Source organism: Cryptomeria japonica, chromosome 5 (assembly GCF_030272615.1).
Source record: "Cryptomeria japonica chromosome 5, Sugi_1.0, whole genome shotgun sequence".
NCBI classification, from domain to species: domain Eukaryota; kingdom Viridiplantae; phylum Streptophyta; class Pinopsida; order Cupressales; family Cupressaceae; genus Cryptomeria; species Cryptomeria japonica.
In genome coordinates, this window is record NC_081409.1 from 901,971,122 (window position 1) to 901,992,055 (window position 20,934).

Genomic DNA, 20,934 nt, shown 5'->3' on the forward strand with positions numbered 1-20,934 from the left:
TTTGTTAATTTGTATTTTTATTTACTTAAATATATAACCGTTTACATAATAAGTATTTTTTATTATAATAGTAAAAATAACTCTTGCAATAAAAGTTAAACATATAAATAAAGATCCTTTGCCCACATGAAAAGAGGTTTATTTTTCCCTCCCAAGCAGTCATGGGTTCCTTTGAAAAATATCGTCCATTAGGGCAGATATTTTGGAGGATAATCAACTTCTAGAAGTTATTCGTCATTATGATCTCTTGAATGGGTAAGCGAATCATGAGGAATTTCCCCTAATCTTTGACAGTATCAAGCGGTCTCTTCAAAATGTGAGACCCTTCAATTTAGTTGTTGCAATGTGGGTAGAGTTTTGAGTTCGGATTTGAAGAGCCGACCTCTGCACCAATCAACTATCGAAGGATGGTAATTTGTTAACTATGAAGGAGGGGAGCTGATATTTGTATATGCACATTGTGCAAGGAACACCATTTAGGTTTTTTGGTTGGATGTTTTGGTTATTTTTGGGTAAATTTTTGAACACCATTTAGGTTTTTTGGGATGTAGTATATTTCTATATAGTTAGGTATGTAGGTTCATCCTTAGAGGCGGACTCCTTTTATGCATTGTAATCTTGAACGAGGAATATAGGTTGGAGGTTTTCTTAGATGGTTCTTTCCTCCACGAGGTCTTGAACCAGTTTACTATTATAATAAATACATTTGTAAGATTTGAAAGTAATAAAATGGATTGGTAAGATTGTAGAATTAGCAAAGAGAATTCCATTTCTAACCAAATCCTAATCTAAAGTCTAGTTTATTAAGATAATTAATTTTTATTTTTAATACAATAAATAAATCCTATTTAATTTTTTATTAATTTTAAAAGATAATTATTTGAATAAAAAGACGCGTGATAAAAGACACACCTTCAACCCAAAATAGTTAAAAACACACCGAATGGAAGCAGCGTGTAGGGCCAAAGTAAACCTAAATTCTCAAATGCGGGTCCATCATGAGTGGAAAATGAAACATTAGTATGCGTCGGCCTACATTTCCACAATAAGTGCTGATATACTCCATACCATATTTAAATGGATGATTTGGGCTATCAATAAACATTGTTAAGGATTTCCAAATTGTAGAGGCCGGTTTTCCTGCAATAGGGTTTGCTATTTTTTTAGTAGGAGAAGAATATGGGAAACAAATCCAGCAGAATACCAGAGGTTTCCAAGGAAGTGCATATTTTGATGGTGGGTCTTGATTCTGCAGGGAAAACTACAATCCTATACAAGTTAAACCTTGATGAAGTTGTTCAGACCATTCCCACAGTGGGGTTCAATGTGGAGACAGTGAAGCACAAGAATATTACCTTCGTTGTGTGTGATGTTGGGGGCCAGGAAAAGATCAGGCCCCTCTGGAAGGAATACATTGGGCATTCCAAGGGCGTTATTTTTGTTGTAGACAGTGATGACAGGGAGCGTATTAGTGAGGCAAAAGATGTGTTGCACAATTTGCTGAAAGAGAAAGAGCTGAGAGATGCTGCTGTTGTTGTGTTTGCAAACAAGAATGATTTTCCCAATGCAATGAGTGTTTTAGAGATCACAGAGGAGCTTGAAATGTCTTCTTTAACTCAACGCCATTGGCATGTTCAGAGCTCCTGTGCTACTTCTGGTGATGGTCTCTATGAAGGCTTGGATTGGCTTTCTAATAATGTGTAGACATGTTTGAAGCTTACATGTTTGAAGTTCCAGTGAAGATACTGGTGATGGACAGATACAATGTGGAGGCTATAAGTTCTAGTGAAGATATTTCTGCCATAGATCCACCATTGAATGATGCTGATTCATTTTGTAACAGCAGAAATATTTAATATGTGCTAAAGAGATGAGGAAAATCTACAGCAATATTAATGTTTGTACGAAATTTTAATTTGTAGATAAGAGCATAAGACAGCAAAGATGACCCTGCCTGGTCATAAAGTTGATTTAGGATATCGAAGTAAGATAAATTAGGAAGAATGCTGAAATTTATGTACTTTTGATACGATCTTCAATATAAATAAATTAAATTAAATTAAATAATTAAATTTAATATTAATGTTAAGTTAAATTTTATTTGTTTTTTAAATTTTATTTGTAATTCTAAATTAAACATAATTTCAATTCTTAAGTTTTATTGTAATTTTAACCTTAATCTTAGTTTCTACTATTATCTTAATTTTAACTCTAGTTTTAATCATAATTGTAACCCTATTTTTAACTCTATTCTTATTATAGTTCTAATCCTAATCTTAATTCTTAACCTAATTTTTATGCAAATCTTATTTATACATCTATTCATTTACTTTCAAAATTTTATTTAGTTTAGTTTGTTTAATCATTTAAATATGTAAGATCTATATCTTTTTTTTTTTGATAGGTAACGGGCCGAAGCCGATAAGGTGTACATACCCTACCCCTTTTGTGGCATTTGAGTGAGCACAAGCTCTCCACCACTAGGCCAACTCAGGTTGTACCTGTAAGATCTATATCTTTACTCAACCCTATGGCGTTCAATTTTTCAAATATAATTAATAAATCAATTTTTAATTTTAAATTAATAAATAATTTTTTTGTTACTTTTAATTAATAACTAAAGGCATTCTACAATGATAGAAAAGGGTGTGGAGTGAAATAGCTTGAATGTGTTAATGTTAACTTTTTATCTTTTAGCATGTCAATATTATTATTAATTATAAACATAATACTTTTAAAATAAAGATCCTATAAAACACAATATACCTTCATCAGAATTATAAATTTTACATAAACATATAAATATAAAATTAAAACAAAAACAAAGATATTTATAAATGTAATGGATATTTATATTTAACTATGAATTTGATGATGAAATATAGAATTTCAAGATATGCATTATCAACTATGAACAAGTCAAAGCTTGATATAATATCCTATTTCTCAAATATGTTTTGTGAATTATACAAAATGAATTATAAAAAATTGAAAATTGATGATTTTTTGACATTTTTCTATCGATTTAATTTATAATTTTATTTGTTTAAAAATGATTTTTGTTTTGATCCATAAACCATAGCTTAAGTATATAAGATAAGATTTACATTGTATTTGAATTCCATTGGCAAAAAAAGCTCATCTTATGGAACTGCCATTTATAAGGACAATAATCATAAGGGGATCAAATGGATTTTGGATTTCTAAAGAAGGTAACTCATGTGGAGAGAACATAATATTAGCTTAAGTTGCATGCATACATTCCGACAAAGAAGTCACATCATTAGGTCTTTTAGGATTTTGAATATCTATCATTTTTAAAGCTTCTTGTAGCATTCCATCATATATGAGTGAGGTCTGAATCATCTCAAAGGGCGATCTTAGCTTGGGTGGCACAAAGCTACTCAACAAGATCATACTCTCATGTTGTGAAAGACGAGGGGGAGGATGAAGAGGCTGGTGAGGGGTCCAAGAACATTATAAACTTGATTTTTGTTTTGAGTATTATATTTGTGTTGTTACATGATAATTGGGTTTTCGATTCACTCCAAATTTAGCAACAATAAATGTTTTATTTTGAGGTTGAAGGACATCTTGATGAAGGTGGACAATAATTTTAGGCTTCTCATAACTAGTAACATGATTGAATTGATCTTGGTTAGATTATTTATCTACTAAAACTTCACGTTTAAGAGAGAGAGCATTGTTAGTGATATATTTCACTTGCACCAAAACTTCTTCATGAATATGATCAACTTTGGGAGGAGGACAAGAAAAACTCATCAATGCTTCATCTCTAGATGGAAAGTCATTGAATTGAGAAGAAGGTAAAGCTTCATTAAGGTGATTGTCAATTATATATCTTCTTTTACCATAATATATTCCTATTTCACGAAGGTACTCTTGTGGGAGAGATACATATTAGGAGAATAATCAACATCATTTCTCAATGATTAATTCCAAAAAAAGATATCAATGAGATGAGTTTTAAGAATATCTTCCTACACTAAAATGTTCCCATTAGGGAGAGAAAATTTAGGAGAGGTGTAGGGTGATATAAATGAGGCTAAATAAGTATCACATGCATTGAACTTATTCCTTTTAATAATACTAGGAAGAACACTATACAAAGACAAGTCGGACAAAGGTTTAGTTTTATCTCAAAATTGACAACATGAAAGGATTTTGAAAAGTCCCATTTTTTGTCTATGATGTCTAATCCAATGGAGCAAACAATGAAATGAAATAAAAATTTCTTTCCAATATAGGTAATTAATAAAGAAACTAAGTAATGCAAATATATAAACTAAGTAATTCATGTACATAAATTAAGTAATGCAAGTACATAGGTAAAAAATAAATGTGTCTAAATTTAAATTTTCTATGAAATAATTAAATTTAAAAGTAAAAATAAAAAATATACAAGTGTAAGACATGTTGGGTTCACCAAAATGTAATGTATGGAAATAGGGTTCACAAGCTTATGCATGCAAACTAGGAACAAGAGCTCCTTCATAATGATCATATTATAAGGAGAATAAACTCAATATATTCAACTTAAATTATATTAGGAAGAGGGTTGAATGTAGATTGGATTCCATTCCTTTTGATTGAGTTGAATAAGAGAAATTGAAAGGATGCAAATTGAATATGAGAATTAAGGCTAGGAGGTGGAAAATTAACAATGGACAACATAAACATGTAAATGCAAAATTGATAATCATAGAACCAATTTCTATTTGCAAAGGGGATACAAAGAGGAAATTGTGCTTGAAAATTGAGTTAGAACAAAGAGAAAAGTGATGGCCAAAATGTCCTTCAAGTCCAACTAATGAATTCCTGCGCATTGATTCAAATTTGGTCCTGTGAGATATTACAACGACACCTTATCAAATTTCAGCCTAAACCTAGTCTTGGAGGAGAATGGTTCCCTAGATGTCCTTGTCTAGGATAATGGCACCTAGATCATCCTTGTCCTAGTTTTTTTGGATGAGATATTGAGATATGGGTTATGTCTATGAATTTGAGTGCTTTTTGATCTCTAGTCTCTTTCGAGAACCTATAGTTGCAGTTGAAACTGCACACAAGGATAAAATTGGGGTTGGGTTGATAGGGGTTTACCTAGGTCAAACCCAAGTTTGGAATTAACCCTATAATTGAATTGAAATTGAAACTTGGATTTAATTGCTTGAATTGAAATGATTGATTGAATTGATTATACCTTCAATAGGTGATTCAATGCTCTTAGCATAAGTCTTCCATGTATTGATGCAATAACATGACAAACTATCATAAAATTCATGATGAACTAATAATTGAAACATAATTGAAGATTCCTTGATGTAGCTTGTTTCTCCTTAGAATCAAATCTACTCTTGAATTGAAATGATATTAATGAGAGATGATGAAATAAGTTAGGAGGGATGTCTTATATATGGATCTCAATGTAAAATCAGCTTTTTGAAGACTTAGAATCATCATTTTTTGCATAGAGGATAGTTTTAGAAATAATAAGTTTTGCATATTATCCTCCCAAAATTTTAGCCAAAAATTGATGAATAATGACACCCCAATCAAAATTGTCTTAACACTTTAGACCTAAACTTTTAGGGATGCAAGATAATAGGGTCTTGCTACTAGAAATATAATTTATATGAAAATCTGTAATATTTAGACATGGAAAAAGGTGCATTGAACCTTGAAATGACATGGGACCCATATAAACATGAAATGAAATAAGATATAAATGGCATGCTTTAAATAAGGGCCCAAATAATAATGTGTTAATGTATTAAATGTTCTTGTATCATTCCATGATCTGTGAGTGAGGTTTGAATCAAGTACTAAAGGGATATCTTAGCTTGGGTTGCACAAAATTTCTCAGCAAAGATCATACTCCTTACCAACATGTTGTGAAATATGAGAGGGGGGGGGAGGAGGAACTAGAAGAGGTTGAGGAGGGAGAAGAACATTAGAATCTTTCTTGTTGTTTTGAGTATTATATGTGTGAGGTACTACATGATAATTAGGTGGGTGATTCACTCCACCTTTAACAACGATGACTGGTTTATTTTTACTTTGAAGGACATCTGAACGAAGGTGGACAATAATTTTATGCTTCTCCTAACTAGTAACATGATTGACTTGATCTTGGTTAGATTGTTTATCTACTTGAGCTTCATGTTTAAGAGAGAGAGAACATTGTTAGTGATATCTTTCACCTACACCAAAAATTCTTCATGAATAGGATTAATTTTTGGAGGAAAAGAAAAACTCATGAATGCTTCATCTACAGAGGGAAGGTTAGTGAAATGATAAGAAACGAAAGCTTTATTAAAGGGATTGTCAATCATATCATCCTCTTGTACCACAATAGAATCCTCTTGTACAAAGGTACTCTCATGCGGGGAAGACACATATTAGGAGAATAATCAACATCATTCCTCAGTGATTGATTCCAAAGAGAGATATAAGTGAGATAAGTTCTAAGAATATCTTCTTGCACTAAAATGCCCTCATTGAGGAGAGAATCTTTACGAGAGATGTATGATGATATAAAATAGGCTAAAGCAACATCACATGCATCAAACTTATTCAATATAGTACTACTAGGAAAAACACAATACAAAGACAAGTGAATTGAAGGTTGATGTTTTATCTTAAAATTGATTGCAACGTGAAAAGATTTTAAAATGCCCTTTTTTTGTCTATGATTTCTAATCCAATGGAACAAGAAATGAAACAAAAATTGCTTTCTAACATACGCAATTAATGAACCAAGTAATGAACAAAGTAATGCAATTATATAAATTAAGAAACACATGTACATGAATTACGCAATGCAAGTACATAAGTAACAGATGAATATGTCTAAATTTGAAAAATTCGTGCAATAATTCTAGATCTAAAAGTAAGAATAAAAAATATGCAAGTGTAAGACATGTTGGGTTCACCAGAATGTAATGTATTGAAATAGGGTTCACTAATTTATGCATGCAAACTAGGAACAACACCTACTTCATAATCATGTCCAACTCACCAAAATGTAATGTATAGAAATAGGACTCACTAATTTATGCATGCAAACTAAAATAAAGACCTATTTCACAATTATTACATTATACAGAGAATGAACTCAAGATATTTAACTTCAATTTTGTTAGGAAGATGGTAGAATTCAGATTGGATTCCACTCCTTTTGATTGAGTTGAAAATGAGAAATTGAAAGGATGTGAGAATTAGGGATAGAGGGTACAAAATTAACAATTGACAACATAAACAAGTAAATGTGGATCTGATAATCACAAAACCAAATTAGATTTGCAAAGGGGATATAGATAGGAACATGTGATTTAAAATTGAGTTAGAACTAAGAGCACAAAGGTTCCCAAAACAACCTTCAAGTCTAACAAATGAATTCATACACACTGATCTAGATTTGGGCCTATGAGATATTACGTTGGCACCCTATAAAATTTTAGCCTAACCTAAAATGGGAGGAGAATGGCACCCCAAGAGCCCTTGTCTAGGACAATGACACCTAGAATGCCCTTGTCTTGGTGTTTGTTGGTGAAATTTTGAGATATGGCCTCTCTCAAAATTTTGAGTGCATTCTGATCTTCTGTCTTTGCTAGAGACCTGTAGAAGAACCTAAATCTGCACACAAAAGGAAATTTTTTTATGTTTAGTTGATAGGGGTTTTCTTATGCCAAACCTTGGCTTTGTAATTTACCCTATCAATGAATTAAAAATGATTGACTAAATTGATTATACCTTCAATGGGTGATGCAATACTCTTAGGATAATTCCTCCATGTGTTGATGCAATAACATGATAAATTATCAAAAAATTCATCATGAAATCATAATTGAAACATAATTGAAGATTCCTTGGTGTAGCTTGCTGCTCCTTAGACTAATATTTGCTCTTGAATTGAAATGATAATAAGAAATGATGAAATGAGTTAGGAGGTAAGTCTTATATAGGGATCTCAAAGTAAACACACCTTTGGATGACTTGGAATTATCATTTTTCACATTGGGGATTGTTTTGGGAATGGTAATACTAACATATTATCCTCCCAAAATTTTAGCCAAAAAGTGTCAGACAATGTTGTCCCGACCAAAATTTCCTCGACACTTAGGTCTGAATTTTTAGGGATGCAAGATAATAGAGTCTTGATACTTGAAATATAATTTATATGAAAAAATATAATATTTAGATGTGGAAAAATGTGCATTGAACTTTGAAATGACATAGGACCCACAAAAACATGAAATAAAATAAAATAAATGGAACACTTGAAATAAGGACCGAAATAATAAAGTGTTGTTGTATTAAATTGAAATAGTACTCATAAGATTGAATTAAATATTAAATTAAATCAATAAAGTTCTTATAATGCATATAGGAATATGATATACTGAAATGAGTGCTAGGAGAGTTTGAAATTGGACACCCTAAATAAAGATGTACGATTTACAATGCTAAATGTTATACAAAGTTTACATATGCTCAATGTATTGCAATATTAAGTCAGACACAAAGAGAAGAGATAAATAAAATCAAGAAAAGAGATTCAAAAGTAGTGATTATCATTCAATAGATAATATCTGATCCGCCCCCCCACAATCGCTCCAACTACAAAACAAGAACAAGATTTGTTGTAGAATGAATCTTAGGAAGCCTAGAAAGTGAAAATAATTAAAATTTATATGTTTTGAAGAGATGTTGAAAATGTATCCATGGAAGAATCTGAAACATAAGTAAAATTCAATTTTTTTTTATTACAAAACAAATAGGTTTTGAAGGGACCCAAAATCCTTTAACAGAGAACTATATCAAAAAGTTACATAAAGATAAATTGTTCCACTGTAGCTCTAAACACAACAAGAAACTAGTACAAAACCAAAAGGTAGGAAAGAGACAACAAAATGATAGAAACTAGTACAAGTTCTTAAGGGCCTCAATGGCCTCTGTTTCCAGTTGAGTCATGTTTAATGTAATCTTCTTCATCTCCTGAATATCTTGATTAGCAGATTTGTTCTTTAGGTTAGCTCTTGTTCTCTTGCATGGTCCCATTGTATCCTTAATATTTTTATCCAGCAACTCCACATCGACTGTAGCACCTTCCTAGTGGTTGGCTTCCATGTTTCCAACCATGGTATTGATACTCTCAGTCGAGCTCTTAAACACTTTGTGACTGAAGATAACTAGAGATATCAAGTTTTCATTAAATTTTCAAACTTTGTTTTCCATCTTACTCAGTTTTCCTTCGAAGTCTTTCTTGAGTTTTTCCTCCAACTGAGAAATCCTATAGTCATAATCTTTCTTCATATCACTAATTGTACCCAGAGTCTTCTACATTGAATCCACCATTGCCTTTCTATGATCAACCATCCACTGTTCATTAGTTTGAGAGTTATTTATTACCAATAGCCCTCATTTTCATATTGATATCTTTAATTTCATGAAAGGCCCATTTAAACATCATGAAATTATCAACATTCGTATCAAGGGCTACAACCATAATATCATCAAGATTCTCCCTTTCCATATTGAGGAAAGGGGAATTGGCATTGAGCTCTTTTAGGAAGGGGGGTCTACCACTTCGGCTCGACACCTGGACAAATTTTTCTGGGAGTGATTGATGAGATGACAGGGAATCAAAATGTAATATGGACATGGGGGATGATCTGCCCCATTTATCTTGGTGGCCACTCTTTGAAGAGGACCCAAAACTAGAGTCTGAACCTTCCAAATCTATGTTCCATTCTTCTTTATTTGAGGAAAGATTGATATGATCCCCTTCCTTAGAATCACTCAAATCTTCAGGAACCCTAGCCAAGGGGGATGATAGGGTTTTTATGTATTCAAGAATGAGGAAAAGAAAACCACGATGCAAAATAGGGGGATTCTTTTTTTTGTGGTCCTTTATTTTAGTATTAATTGAAGCCATCAAAGAGAAGGGGAAATAAATTTTCTCTTTATGCCTAAAATGATTAAGCAACACAAAATGATGCTAGTAGACCCTAGTAATCTGTCGTCTAGGGTTACATACTTCATTAAAACCACCAAAACAAAGCGCTAAATGGATTTGATGTTACCTATATCGTAGATGCTTTTGTCGACTTTCACAAGCTTAGCCCTTTCCTTCTTGTTTCTGAGAAATTTGTTGACTGCAACATCAAGCAACACAAAATGATGCTAGTAGGCCCTAGTAATCTGTCATCTAGGGTTACATAATTCATCAAAATGACCAAAACAAAGCGCTAAATGGATTTGATGTTACCCGTATCGTAGATGCTTTTGTCAACTTTCACAAGCTTAGCCCTTTCCTTCTTGTTTTTGAGAAATTTTTTGACTGCAACATCCACCATTTTCTTGCCCCTATAAAACTTCACCCATTCCATAGAAAAAACCGTGACTTGAGCAATAAGTTTCTCATCAATATCGACCGTTATGCCTTCAATTTTAAGTTTTCCATATTTAAAAACTCTAGCAAATTTCTTAGTCACATTTGCATGGACATCGTTTAATCTTTTGATGAAGGGAGTGAGCCCTCCCCGATTTGGAATGCAGGATATTGTTTTATTTTTCTTGAGCTCTTCACAATTTAAGGGCTCCACCCTCTTCCCTTCTCTGCCCATGGCTTCAGTACTGGCAGTATTGAGTAGGGTTGAATAGTTGTAGAGAAAGCTAGAAAGAACCCCAAAAGCATGTGACCCAAGCATGAGTAATGTCAAAATGACACAATTAATAATTTGAATGCGAGCCATCAAAAGAGGGTATTTTATGGTCATTTAAAATATGTCTCCCCTGGGCGAAATAATATAACATTAAGGCCTTTATTTAAGCTGAAAGATTATCTCCTAGCCCCCATACTTTTTCATCATTGCTACTAACTCCAAGTTTAGCAAAGTAATCGGCCAACCCATTGTATTCTCGATAGGCATGAGAAATATTATGGTTTTGGAAACTTTTTAATAAATCTGTCACTTTGTCAATCCAATAGTTTATATTTCACGAGGGTTTATGCTTACCGAATAGACATTGGATAATGTTATTAGAGTCCCCTTCTAATCAAACTGCCTTAGCATTAATTTCTTTTGCCAACAGAACCCCATGATAGGTGGCTACAACCTCAACAAGGTGGTTTGTCTAACATCCCAAGGGGAGTGCCACTGCTGCCAACAACCTCAGTTAAAATGTGAATTGTTTAATTTTTTTGTGGCTTGTATTTTAAATTATAGGTTTTTTCCTATCAAGATGAACTGTTTTTTTTCCACTTCTTTTTAAATCAATCTTTGAATTTTATTTCAATATAAATAACACATTTTCAATTTTGACTTGTATAAGTGACTCATCTTAAATCACACTAATAAATAGAAGTGTGATTCAGATGAATGACTTAAACAAATCCTATGCTTTATGTTTAATGAAGTGCCTTTCAAATTGAAATGATTTTCTTTTTTATTTTATAAATAGCATTGAAATTATACATTTAAAATAATATTAACAGATGAGAATAAATTTTCAAATGAATTACCTTAACAAATTTTATGTGTTAGGTTTGATGTAATGCAATCCAAATTGAATTGAAAGAATTTTTTATTTTACAAAAATAGTGTTGAAAGTATACACTAACCTAAACTATTAATGGGTGGAAAATTATACTAACTTGTTTCTAATCTCGATGACGAGAATTAGGTTTTTGTTGTGTTACAGACCTAATTGATTTGTATTTAAGGTCGATGAAGTTGTTTGTAAAGGTTATTGCCAATATTGGCATAAAACGGCTGAGTGCGTAGTTACCTAACCAGTGAATGGATCTACACTTTGAGTGAAGGCATATTGAAGCTTAAAAGGATATAATCAAGCGAAAGTAGTGCTACTCAGACAGATCAAGAAAACCTGTTGTTTTCTAACAATTACAACAGATGTGAAATCCCTTAACCGGGTAAGCTCTAACAAGCTTGGTTACTCATTAAATTATCTAACAAGGTTGTCCATTAGCTTGGATTCTTAAATCCTCTAGCAAGGTTACTCCTAATGGGGTATTATTCTTTTCATCAAGGCATATTTGTAAATCCCTTAACCGGGTGATTCCTAACCAGAATTATTTCTTAATAGGACTTATTGTAAAGTTTTAATTGGCTCAGCTCCTAACTAGGCAAACTTCAAAAGAGTTTAGATAGCTTTCCTTGTGAGTCTCATCTCATCGTGATTTTTACCTATTTGGGTTTTCCATGTATAAACATTTGTGTCAAGTGGTGAATGCTTTGTGGTTATGATCTTATTTGTTGATTTGATTAACTTCTGATAAGGCATGATAACTAGAAGCATTGAGAGATGAATATGTTGAGTTATGATTAAGCATTGTTGATGTTTACAAGAGTAAGGCTATTTACTGTTAAGTTATCATAACAATCAAACCGGTTGATGTCAAGTATTCTTATGAATATTGATCTTGACTGAGATATGTTTACTTTGTGTGATTGAATTTGAATTTGGGAACTTTGTATCAGTTTTTCAGTATACTGATTCACCCCCCCTCTCTCAGTATTCTACCAGATACTTATTCTTTCATCATACCATCAGCTAGCTATGAGAAGTATTAGTCATTGTGTGGATTTGATTCTCAATGCATTTTCCAAACAAGGAAAAATATAGAATGCCACCAAAAGAGAATGAAGAGATAAATAAGAAGGTGCAAGAGTTGCTTGTTAAGGTGTTGATTATAGAAAGTGAGTTCATGTGTGGTTATAGTGGTGTTGGCACCAAAGAAGGATGGAGATTGGTGAATGTGTATAGATTTGAGGGCAATAAATAAGATAACCATAAAGTATTGGTACTTGTTGCCAATAATGGATTATATGATAGATTTCTTGAGTGGAGCCAAATAAATCACTAAATTTTTTACAAAGAATAGTTGCCATGAAATAAGAATAAGAGAGGTTGATGAATGGAAGACCATGTTCAAGAGCAAAGATGGATTATATGAATGGTTGGTGATGCTATTTAGATTTATGGATGCAACCAACACTTTCATGAGGTTAATGAATGAAGTTTTGAAGGTCTACCTTGGTAACCTTGTGATTGTATATTTAGATGATATTTTGATCTTTAGTAAGACAAAAGAAGAACACTCTCAAGATGTTAGCGTAGTCTTGCAAAGGCTAAAAGAGAAGTTAATAGTGATGAAAAATCACATAATTTTATGAATGAAGAATTGGTGTATTTGGGTTTTGCTTCTAGTAGTGGTCTAAAATTAGACCCAAAAATGGTGTAGTGGTTTGCAAATAAACCCATAAAAGGTAACAATATTTATTGATTAGCCTTCATTGAAGCGTATGTTTGCAACAAGAAGCTTCCATGGGTTAGAAAGCTTCTATAGAAGTTAACTAGATTTTTTAGTGGGATTTGTGCATGGATTATAGAGACAATGAAATAAAATATAAAAAAATTTGTTTGGACAACTATAACAAAGAGGAGTTTTAATATTTTTTGGGCAAAGGTAGAAAAGCAGCTCATGTTAGCACTTCTTGACTTTGAAATAAAGTTCCAAGTTGATTGTGATGTAAGTGCGACAATGATCAGGAGAGTTCTAAGACAAGAGGGAAAACTAATAGATTACTTCAATGAAAAATTAAATAAGGCAAAGTGGAAGTACTCCGCATATGATCAATACTTGTACGCAATTGTTCAAGCACTCCACAAGTGGAGACATTATTTTCTACCAAAGGAGTTCATGTTGTATATCGATCATCATGCATTGCAATTCATAAATAGACAAGGTAAATTGATTAAAAACATGTGAATTGGGTTGAGATTTTATAGAGTTATTATTTTATTTTGAAGCATAGAAGTGGAAAATCAAATAGAGTTGCTAATGCATTCAATAGGAGATGTTTGCTATTTAATGAGCTAAGAGTAGGTGTTGCTGGTTTTGATTGTATGAGAGAGTTGTATGAAGAATATGCACATTTAAAATAAGCTTGGGTAGAGTGTAAGAGTCTAGTTGGGACTAATAGAACTCCATGGTTGGATTCTTTTACACAAGAAAAATTATTGTTCAAAAGGAAGAGGTTATGCCACCTCAAAGTTCGATGAGGGAGAACTTGATGAAGGAGAAACATAGTGGGGCTTTGAGTTGACATTTTGGAGTTGACAAAAAATTATCATAGCTAAATGAGAGTTACTATTAGCCGAGGATGAGTTTAGATAGCAAAAATAATGGTGTAAAGATTTCGTATATGTCAACATACCAAGGGAATGAAGCAAAACCTTTGATTATACCTGTAAATGCAGTAGCATGGATTTTGTTTTGGGACTGCCACGAACAAAAAGAGGTAATAATTTTATTTTTGTTTTAGTGGGCATATTTTAAAAAAATGGCTCATTGTATAACATGTCGTAAGTGTAGTGATGTTTCTCATATAGCTATATTGTTTTTCAAACATATAGTATAGTTGCATGGCTTGCCAAAAAGTATTGTTTTAGATTGGGATATAAAATTTGGTGGTCATTTTTGGCATACTTTGTGGAAGAAGATGGGAATGCAATTAGGGTTTAGTTCAACCTACCATCCTCAAATTGATGGCCAAACTAAAGTTGACAATAAAAGTGGGGGGAATCTGTTCAGGTGTTTGGTTGATGATAAACCAAAACAGTTAGATTTTATATTGACACGAGTATAATTTACATATAATTATTTTATAATAGAAGTGTGAGAAAGAGTCCATTCCAAGTGGTGTATGTGTATAGCTCTAGGAGAGTTCAAGAATTGAGAGATAGTGGAGAGTTGATTAGAAAGAGTACATTAGCAGAAGATTTTGTAGATTACATTCTTGATTTGCACAAAGAAGTGAGGAAGAACTTGGAGAAGAGTGTCATGAGATACAAAGAACATGCTGATATGGATAGAAGAGTGCAAGAGTTTAAAATTGGACAAATTGTAATGGCACAACTAGGAAAGGAAATATTTCCACAAGGAACCTACAATAAGCTGAAATGGAAGAAGATTGACCGGTGCAAGATATTGTTGAAGTTCTTATCAAATGCATATAAGATTGAGCTTTGATATTTCTCCATTATTTAATGTTGTAGATTTATATAAATATCATGAAGGTGAATCAAGTGAAGATCAAGGTACAGTTGGTGATTTGTTGGATGCACCAGATTGGGCACACTAAATGACACAGAAAGAGTTTGAAAGAATTGATCAGATCATTCATTGAAAGATCGCCAAACAGACAAGGATAAAGCAGCATTTGAATGCATTATTTTTTTGGATCGAATCCAATTCATTGGCTGCGTAAAAACGTATACCCTTTCATATGATGTGAAGGAAAACAAAAGCCAATGTATAGTTTGAACAAAGAGAAAAGTAAAATGAGACTTTCACAACAATGAGAAGAAGAGCGATTTTGAGAAAGGGAGAAAGTGAATGACATATAATAATGAAATATCTGTTAAGATCATACATAAAATACTGTTAAAGTAAATATATTAAACATAAAATAATTCTTCTTTTAACATAAAACAAACTCTTCTTTAAACATAAAATAAGAGATGAAGTAAAAATTAAAGTAATTTTTTTATCTAACATTTTTTATGATTTTTGTCTTATTATTGTAAAATAAAAAAACTCTTTAATAAAATACAAAATAAATAATTGTAAATAATTTTTTTTGTTTATTTTTAAAATAATAATTATTTTAAAAATATGACTTATTGATTTATACATATAGGACAAAGTAAATCTGGGTGAACTCACAAAGCTGGTTCCCACTTTTTGGTACGTCTTGATTTTTGCTGAAATCATACATTTTAAAAAAAATATAATGATTTAAGCTTTAAGAGGTCCCATTTGAAGTAATTAATTGAAGAGACTTAAATCAAAGGCTCTTAGATCAAAATTTCTTGGATAGAACCTCTCTGCTTCTAAATCATACTTGCAATGTAGTCTCCTTTGCATCTATCAAATGCTGATAAAAAACCAATTTTACATTAGCTTTTGGGGGGTCAAATTAATTCATTTAAAAGTTTTTAAAAAAAAGTATTTAGTCCTTATTATAAGCTTTCCAAATAGTATAACTTTTAATATATTTAATTTCATTAATATAATTTTATTTTATTTCTTATGAATGTAGGTTTTTCACCGAACGTGAACTTCTTTGTTCAATGCATTGGGAAAAATAGTAAACTAATTCTAAAAAATTCTAAAAAATATCTATGCACTAGGTATGGGTGTTTTCTTTCTAACAAAAAAAAATAAAATTGAATTTTGATATATATAGAACAAGTTATCTGTTCAAACGTACACCAATATCCAAATTATAATTAGTCAAACTTCAAAACTTAATAAAATAAAAAATATTCAACATATCACTATCAAACCAAGTGCATGCCTTGGGTATTGATGTTACAAACCAAAATTCAAAAGAATTAAGTTTTTATCAATTATAGAAAAAAAATTATGTGTTTCGGGATACACGTCACTCTTAAAAAATGTTGTTTGTTGTAAACAACTACTTTTTGAGGGAGATGGAAAAATCAATAAAATTTTATTCAAACAAATTTGCAAAAAATATATTTAGAATCTACAAACAAGATGTTAAAAATCACTAGTTTATGTCATCTTCAAATTCTTAGTGGTTTAAAAGTTATAGGTGTCAGAAAGTGAAGGTTTTTTTCAAAATATTCATCTAAGTGTCAAAGTTGGTCAAAAAGTGGGAACCAGTATTGTGAGTTCACCCATCTAAGGTCCACAATTAGTGAAAAATGATTTTTTTTTTGATATTGGATATAAGGAAAGAAGCACTTTTACAAAAATATGAACAAATTGTCTACTTGGACCACAGGCCCAAATTTACAAAAATATGAACAGATTGTCTACTAAGAGTTATAAACAGAGATATACATATTTGTATATATGAAACTATAATGCTTAGATACAAAAAAGAGCCACTACACTCATATTTGCCAGCAGGAAATTGCCTTGCCCATGTGACAATAGTATCTACTCCTGAATTACATCCACCCACGTAGTCCATCCCTTGGGACCCTCCATCCACACAACTTGCTTTCCTTCGAGTAATTTTGTGAGCAACTCGATTTGATCTTTAACAGGGTCTCTAGCTTTGGTAACCTCTAAACCCAGACACTCCATTGGTAAGTCGACATCCTACTTTCCTCTTGCTGCCTGCTTCCATTTATAGCCATTCTGCATCTCATGAAGATACATCTTTTTGTTTTTATCCTTAATGAACCAGATGAATTTATGCTTCTCAATATTCATTGTCACAGATACCTGCAAAAAAATTCGGTGAAGGGTGAGTCTATGAATAGACTCAGTAAGGGCCCTCCCTATGCCCTGAAATTTATCTTCATTTCTGATTTTCCATATGTACCATTAAATTTTAGTAGTAAGAATATGCCAAAAGAGATTAGTGTCTTTTTTCAAACCCTTAATATATCCAATTAGAACATCAAGCACATTAAATTGGGTAGGGATAGAGATGCCAAATAATAACTAGATTTCTCTAGCAATGCTACATTCAAAAAAGATATGTCTAACTGATTCAGGAACCCTGCAAATTTTGCAAATATCATAGTTGTTATTGTCTTTTCTAAAGGGCAGCCTGTTGACAATCATAAGCCATTTAAAATACCTTTCTTTGAGAGCAACAGGACTACTCCATAATCTTGCAAACACCTTCTGCCATTGTTTAACTGAAAAATCTAGAAACCATAACTTATTAACATGAAAAATTATGGATTCATCATATGTTAGGTTCTTGTATATATTCATAGCTTTAATATTAGACACAAAAATGGTATTATTCCAAAAAGAATCCTTACAACAGTCATTATCATTCTTGCACTTTTTGGGCAATTGAAGTTTATCACATAGTTTTTTCAACATGTTATATGTCCGCTTATGGGAGACTTGCAAGTTAAATCTATTTCCTAGGACATCCCAGCCAAGCAACTCATCATCCTCAATAATGTCTTTAAAGTAGCATATGCCTTTTGCCGCCCAAGCTTTAGCAGAGCACCCTTGCGTAAGTGCAAGGGGTATGGAAGAGTGCATGAAGTTACACCAAATAGATCTACCCCCACGAACGAGCTCATTTTTGCTAACTCTGGTATTGCTAATGAAAGGCCTAATTCTTTCCCAGGCCTTCCAAATAGACTTGAAGACATTAGAGCCTTGTACTGAGACTACGAAGTCTCCAGCCATAAGGTCACAAAAAGCTAGGGATTGTTTCATAATATTCTAGGGCAAGTAATGTCTTAGGATGTTTTGATTCATTCCTTGTCTGTAATATGTCTATTTTACGCAAACGGATTGCATTATCGCCTTGGCCTTCATTGCCATGGTGCGCCGCATCTATTTTTCCATATCAAATAAAAGGTTCTCACCTACTATTAGCATTTGTGAAAGCAAGATTTCATCACATTAATCATTCTTCACTTCTCACTTGCATTTCTTCTGGCTAACATTTCTTCTATCCCATCAATCCTTCTATCTATTCATCAAATCAATCATTATCATCCTATCTATTCTATTTGATCAATCAAGAATTTCTTCATTTGATATCAATCAACCTTTTTTCTACAATCAATAGACAATCTTCACTTCTGACTAACCATTCTTCTCTTCTTTTGAGAGATCATTCATTTCTTTCAGACATAAACAATCTATCGAGGGGGCATCCTACCTCCATCCCTCGGTTTGCTGGGGCATGACTTTATTTTTCAATTCTCTTTGAAATAACGCTCAAAATCAAATTGTCTCAAAGAGGGGAAAAAATCCTACCTCCATCCCTCTGTTTGCTGGGGCATGACTTTATTTTTCAAGTTTCTTTGAAACAACGCACAACCCTCAAAATCACACTGTCTCAAAGAGGGGGAAAATGTAGACACTAAAAAAATGCTCAAAACCCGTTTCTCCTATTTTTTTTGAACATATCATGCACATAGTGCCTTTTAGGTTTAATTAATTAATCAAAACCTTTTACTAACAATTCTTCTAAGTCCTAAATAAATAAATTTAATAATTTATTTATTTGTTCCCTTTGTCCATTAATTAAATAAATTCATTTTATTTAATTAACTAATTCATAAATATGAGCAATAAATTAATAAATCATTTTTATTAATTTTCATATTTATCTTCCTCCAAAATAAAGATAATTAAAATAAATTTTTATTAATTCATCTTTATTTCCTGCTTTTCTTAATTTTTTATCCTTCCATTTTATCCTCTTATGTGGAGATATTTAATAATTTTTAATTAATAAATCTTCTCGTAAATCCTCCTAATTTTCAAATTTGGAAAATATCTCATTAATCTTAATTTTTAAATAAAAAAATGAGGTATTCAAAAATCTGCTTTTTGTGAGAGGATAATTTATTTATTTTTAATTCTTCTATTTATCTTTTGAAATGAAGATATTTAATAATTTTTAATTATTAAAATCTTCTTGATATTTTCAACTTGCTAATTTGGTATTTATGAGAAGATAATTAAAGATTTTATTATTTATTCTCATAATATCTTCCCTTTGCTTTCTTCTATTGTGAGATTTTGGCAAGATCAAGAGGCAATGGAAAGCACAAATAAGAGAGAACAAAATAGATGATAGGAATAAACTGTATTCTATCAAGATGCAAAATATGGTCAACTGGATCATTACAAGATATAGATTGATTGCCTGTAGAAACAATGTAGATGAGCCTACTTATATAGACAAGGCTATATGGATATGTGAGCATACAAACATAACATGTGGCTCAATAGGAAATAAGGTTAGGTAGGAAATAGGTGTGGGTAGGTAGGAGAAACAATATAATATTCCACATGAAGTGGATCACCCATGCAAGGTGGAATTATCACTCCACAATAAGTGGATATGATAAAGTAGTAACAAGATCAACACTATAAAAGGTGAAATTTCTCCTACACACACTATCCCAATGTGGCACAAACACCCAAGTGTCTCCTACCCAAACTACTATTAAATACATTTCCTAGGTAAACTTAAGTAAAGTGTAATAATATCCAAGATAAATAATTATTTACACCAACACCCCCCCTTAAGTGCAACTTAGGGGAATACACTTAAGTCTACAATGCAACTAAGCAATGCAGGATGGGTCCTGACTATGAGGCCATGTTAGGTACCTATGTACAAATGCAAATGCATGCAAACCAATGCAATGAAATCTCTCACAAAGTGGGGAAAGAGAGAAAAACCCAATGGGAAAAAACCCTCCCCAAAAAGAGAGATGATGGATAAGAAGAACAAAAAATATGTCCCCCCCGTAAGAGAGAAGAAGAGACCATCAAGCCCTCCCTCAATGTCAAATATTTTGCAAGGATGGTCCAATAATGATGACCAAATTACCTCCCCATAAGGAAGAAAGAGAGCCTATGCTGCACTAATAATGTTAAAATGTGACAAAACCAGGTACCAAGTCGATGACGATGAATCATTCGCTGCAACAAAAGAAGATTAGGCATGGAGACAATCTACTGTGAGCATCATCTGGATACTCCTAAATAGTAGAAATACTAGTACAATCTAAGTCTCACGGGAGCCATGTAAAAATGTGTACAATCTAAGTCTCAACTGGAGTCATGCACCAAGTCTCACAAGATATTCCTAATCTACGTGTACAAAAGGATTACATCAAATAGTCAACAATGACAAGATACAAAGAGGTGTGGCACTTTATGATAGTGCGAGTATAACATTGCTCAAGCAAGAGCATACATCATGATAAAATATTCAAATGTGGAAACATTAAAATGATGCCACCAACAAAGAAGCCCTGTAGAATACTGCAGATGAAGATGCCTACAAATGGAATTTCACCAAGAGATATAAATAAACAACTAACCCCCCATAAAAAGATCATGTT

At 32.2% G+C, this 20,934-nt stretch overlaps 1 protein-coding gene across 1 annotated transcript; it reads left to right on the forward strand.

The window, feature by feature from the left end:
- The first annotated feature begins 1,179 nt into the window (after positions 1-1,179).
- Positions 1,180-1,704, forward strand: LOC131034675 (ADP-ribosylation factor 1-like). The gene has a single exon (XM_057966247.1). It carries the CDS (start codon positions 1,180-1,182, stop codon positions 1,702-1,704), a length of 525 nt encoding a protein of 174 aa, XP_057822230.1.
- Positions 1,705-20,934: the final 19,230 nt, after the last annotated feature.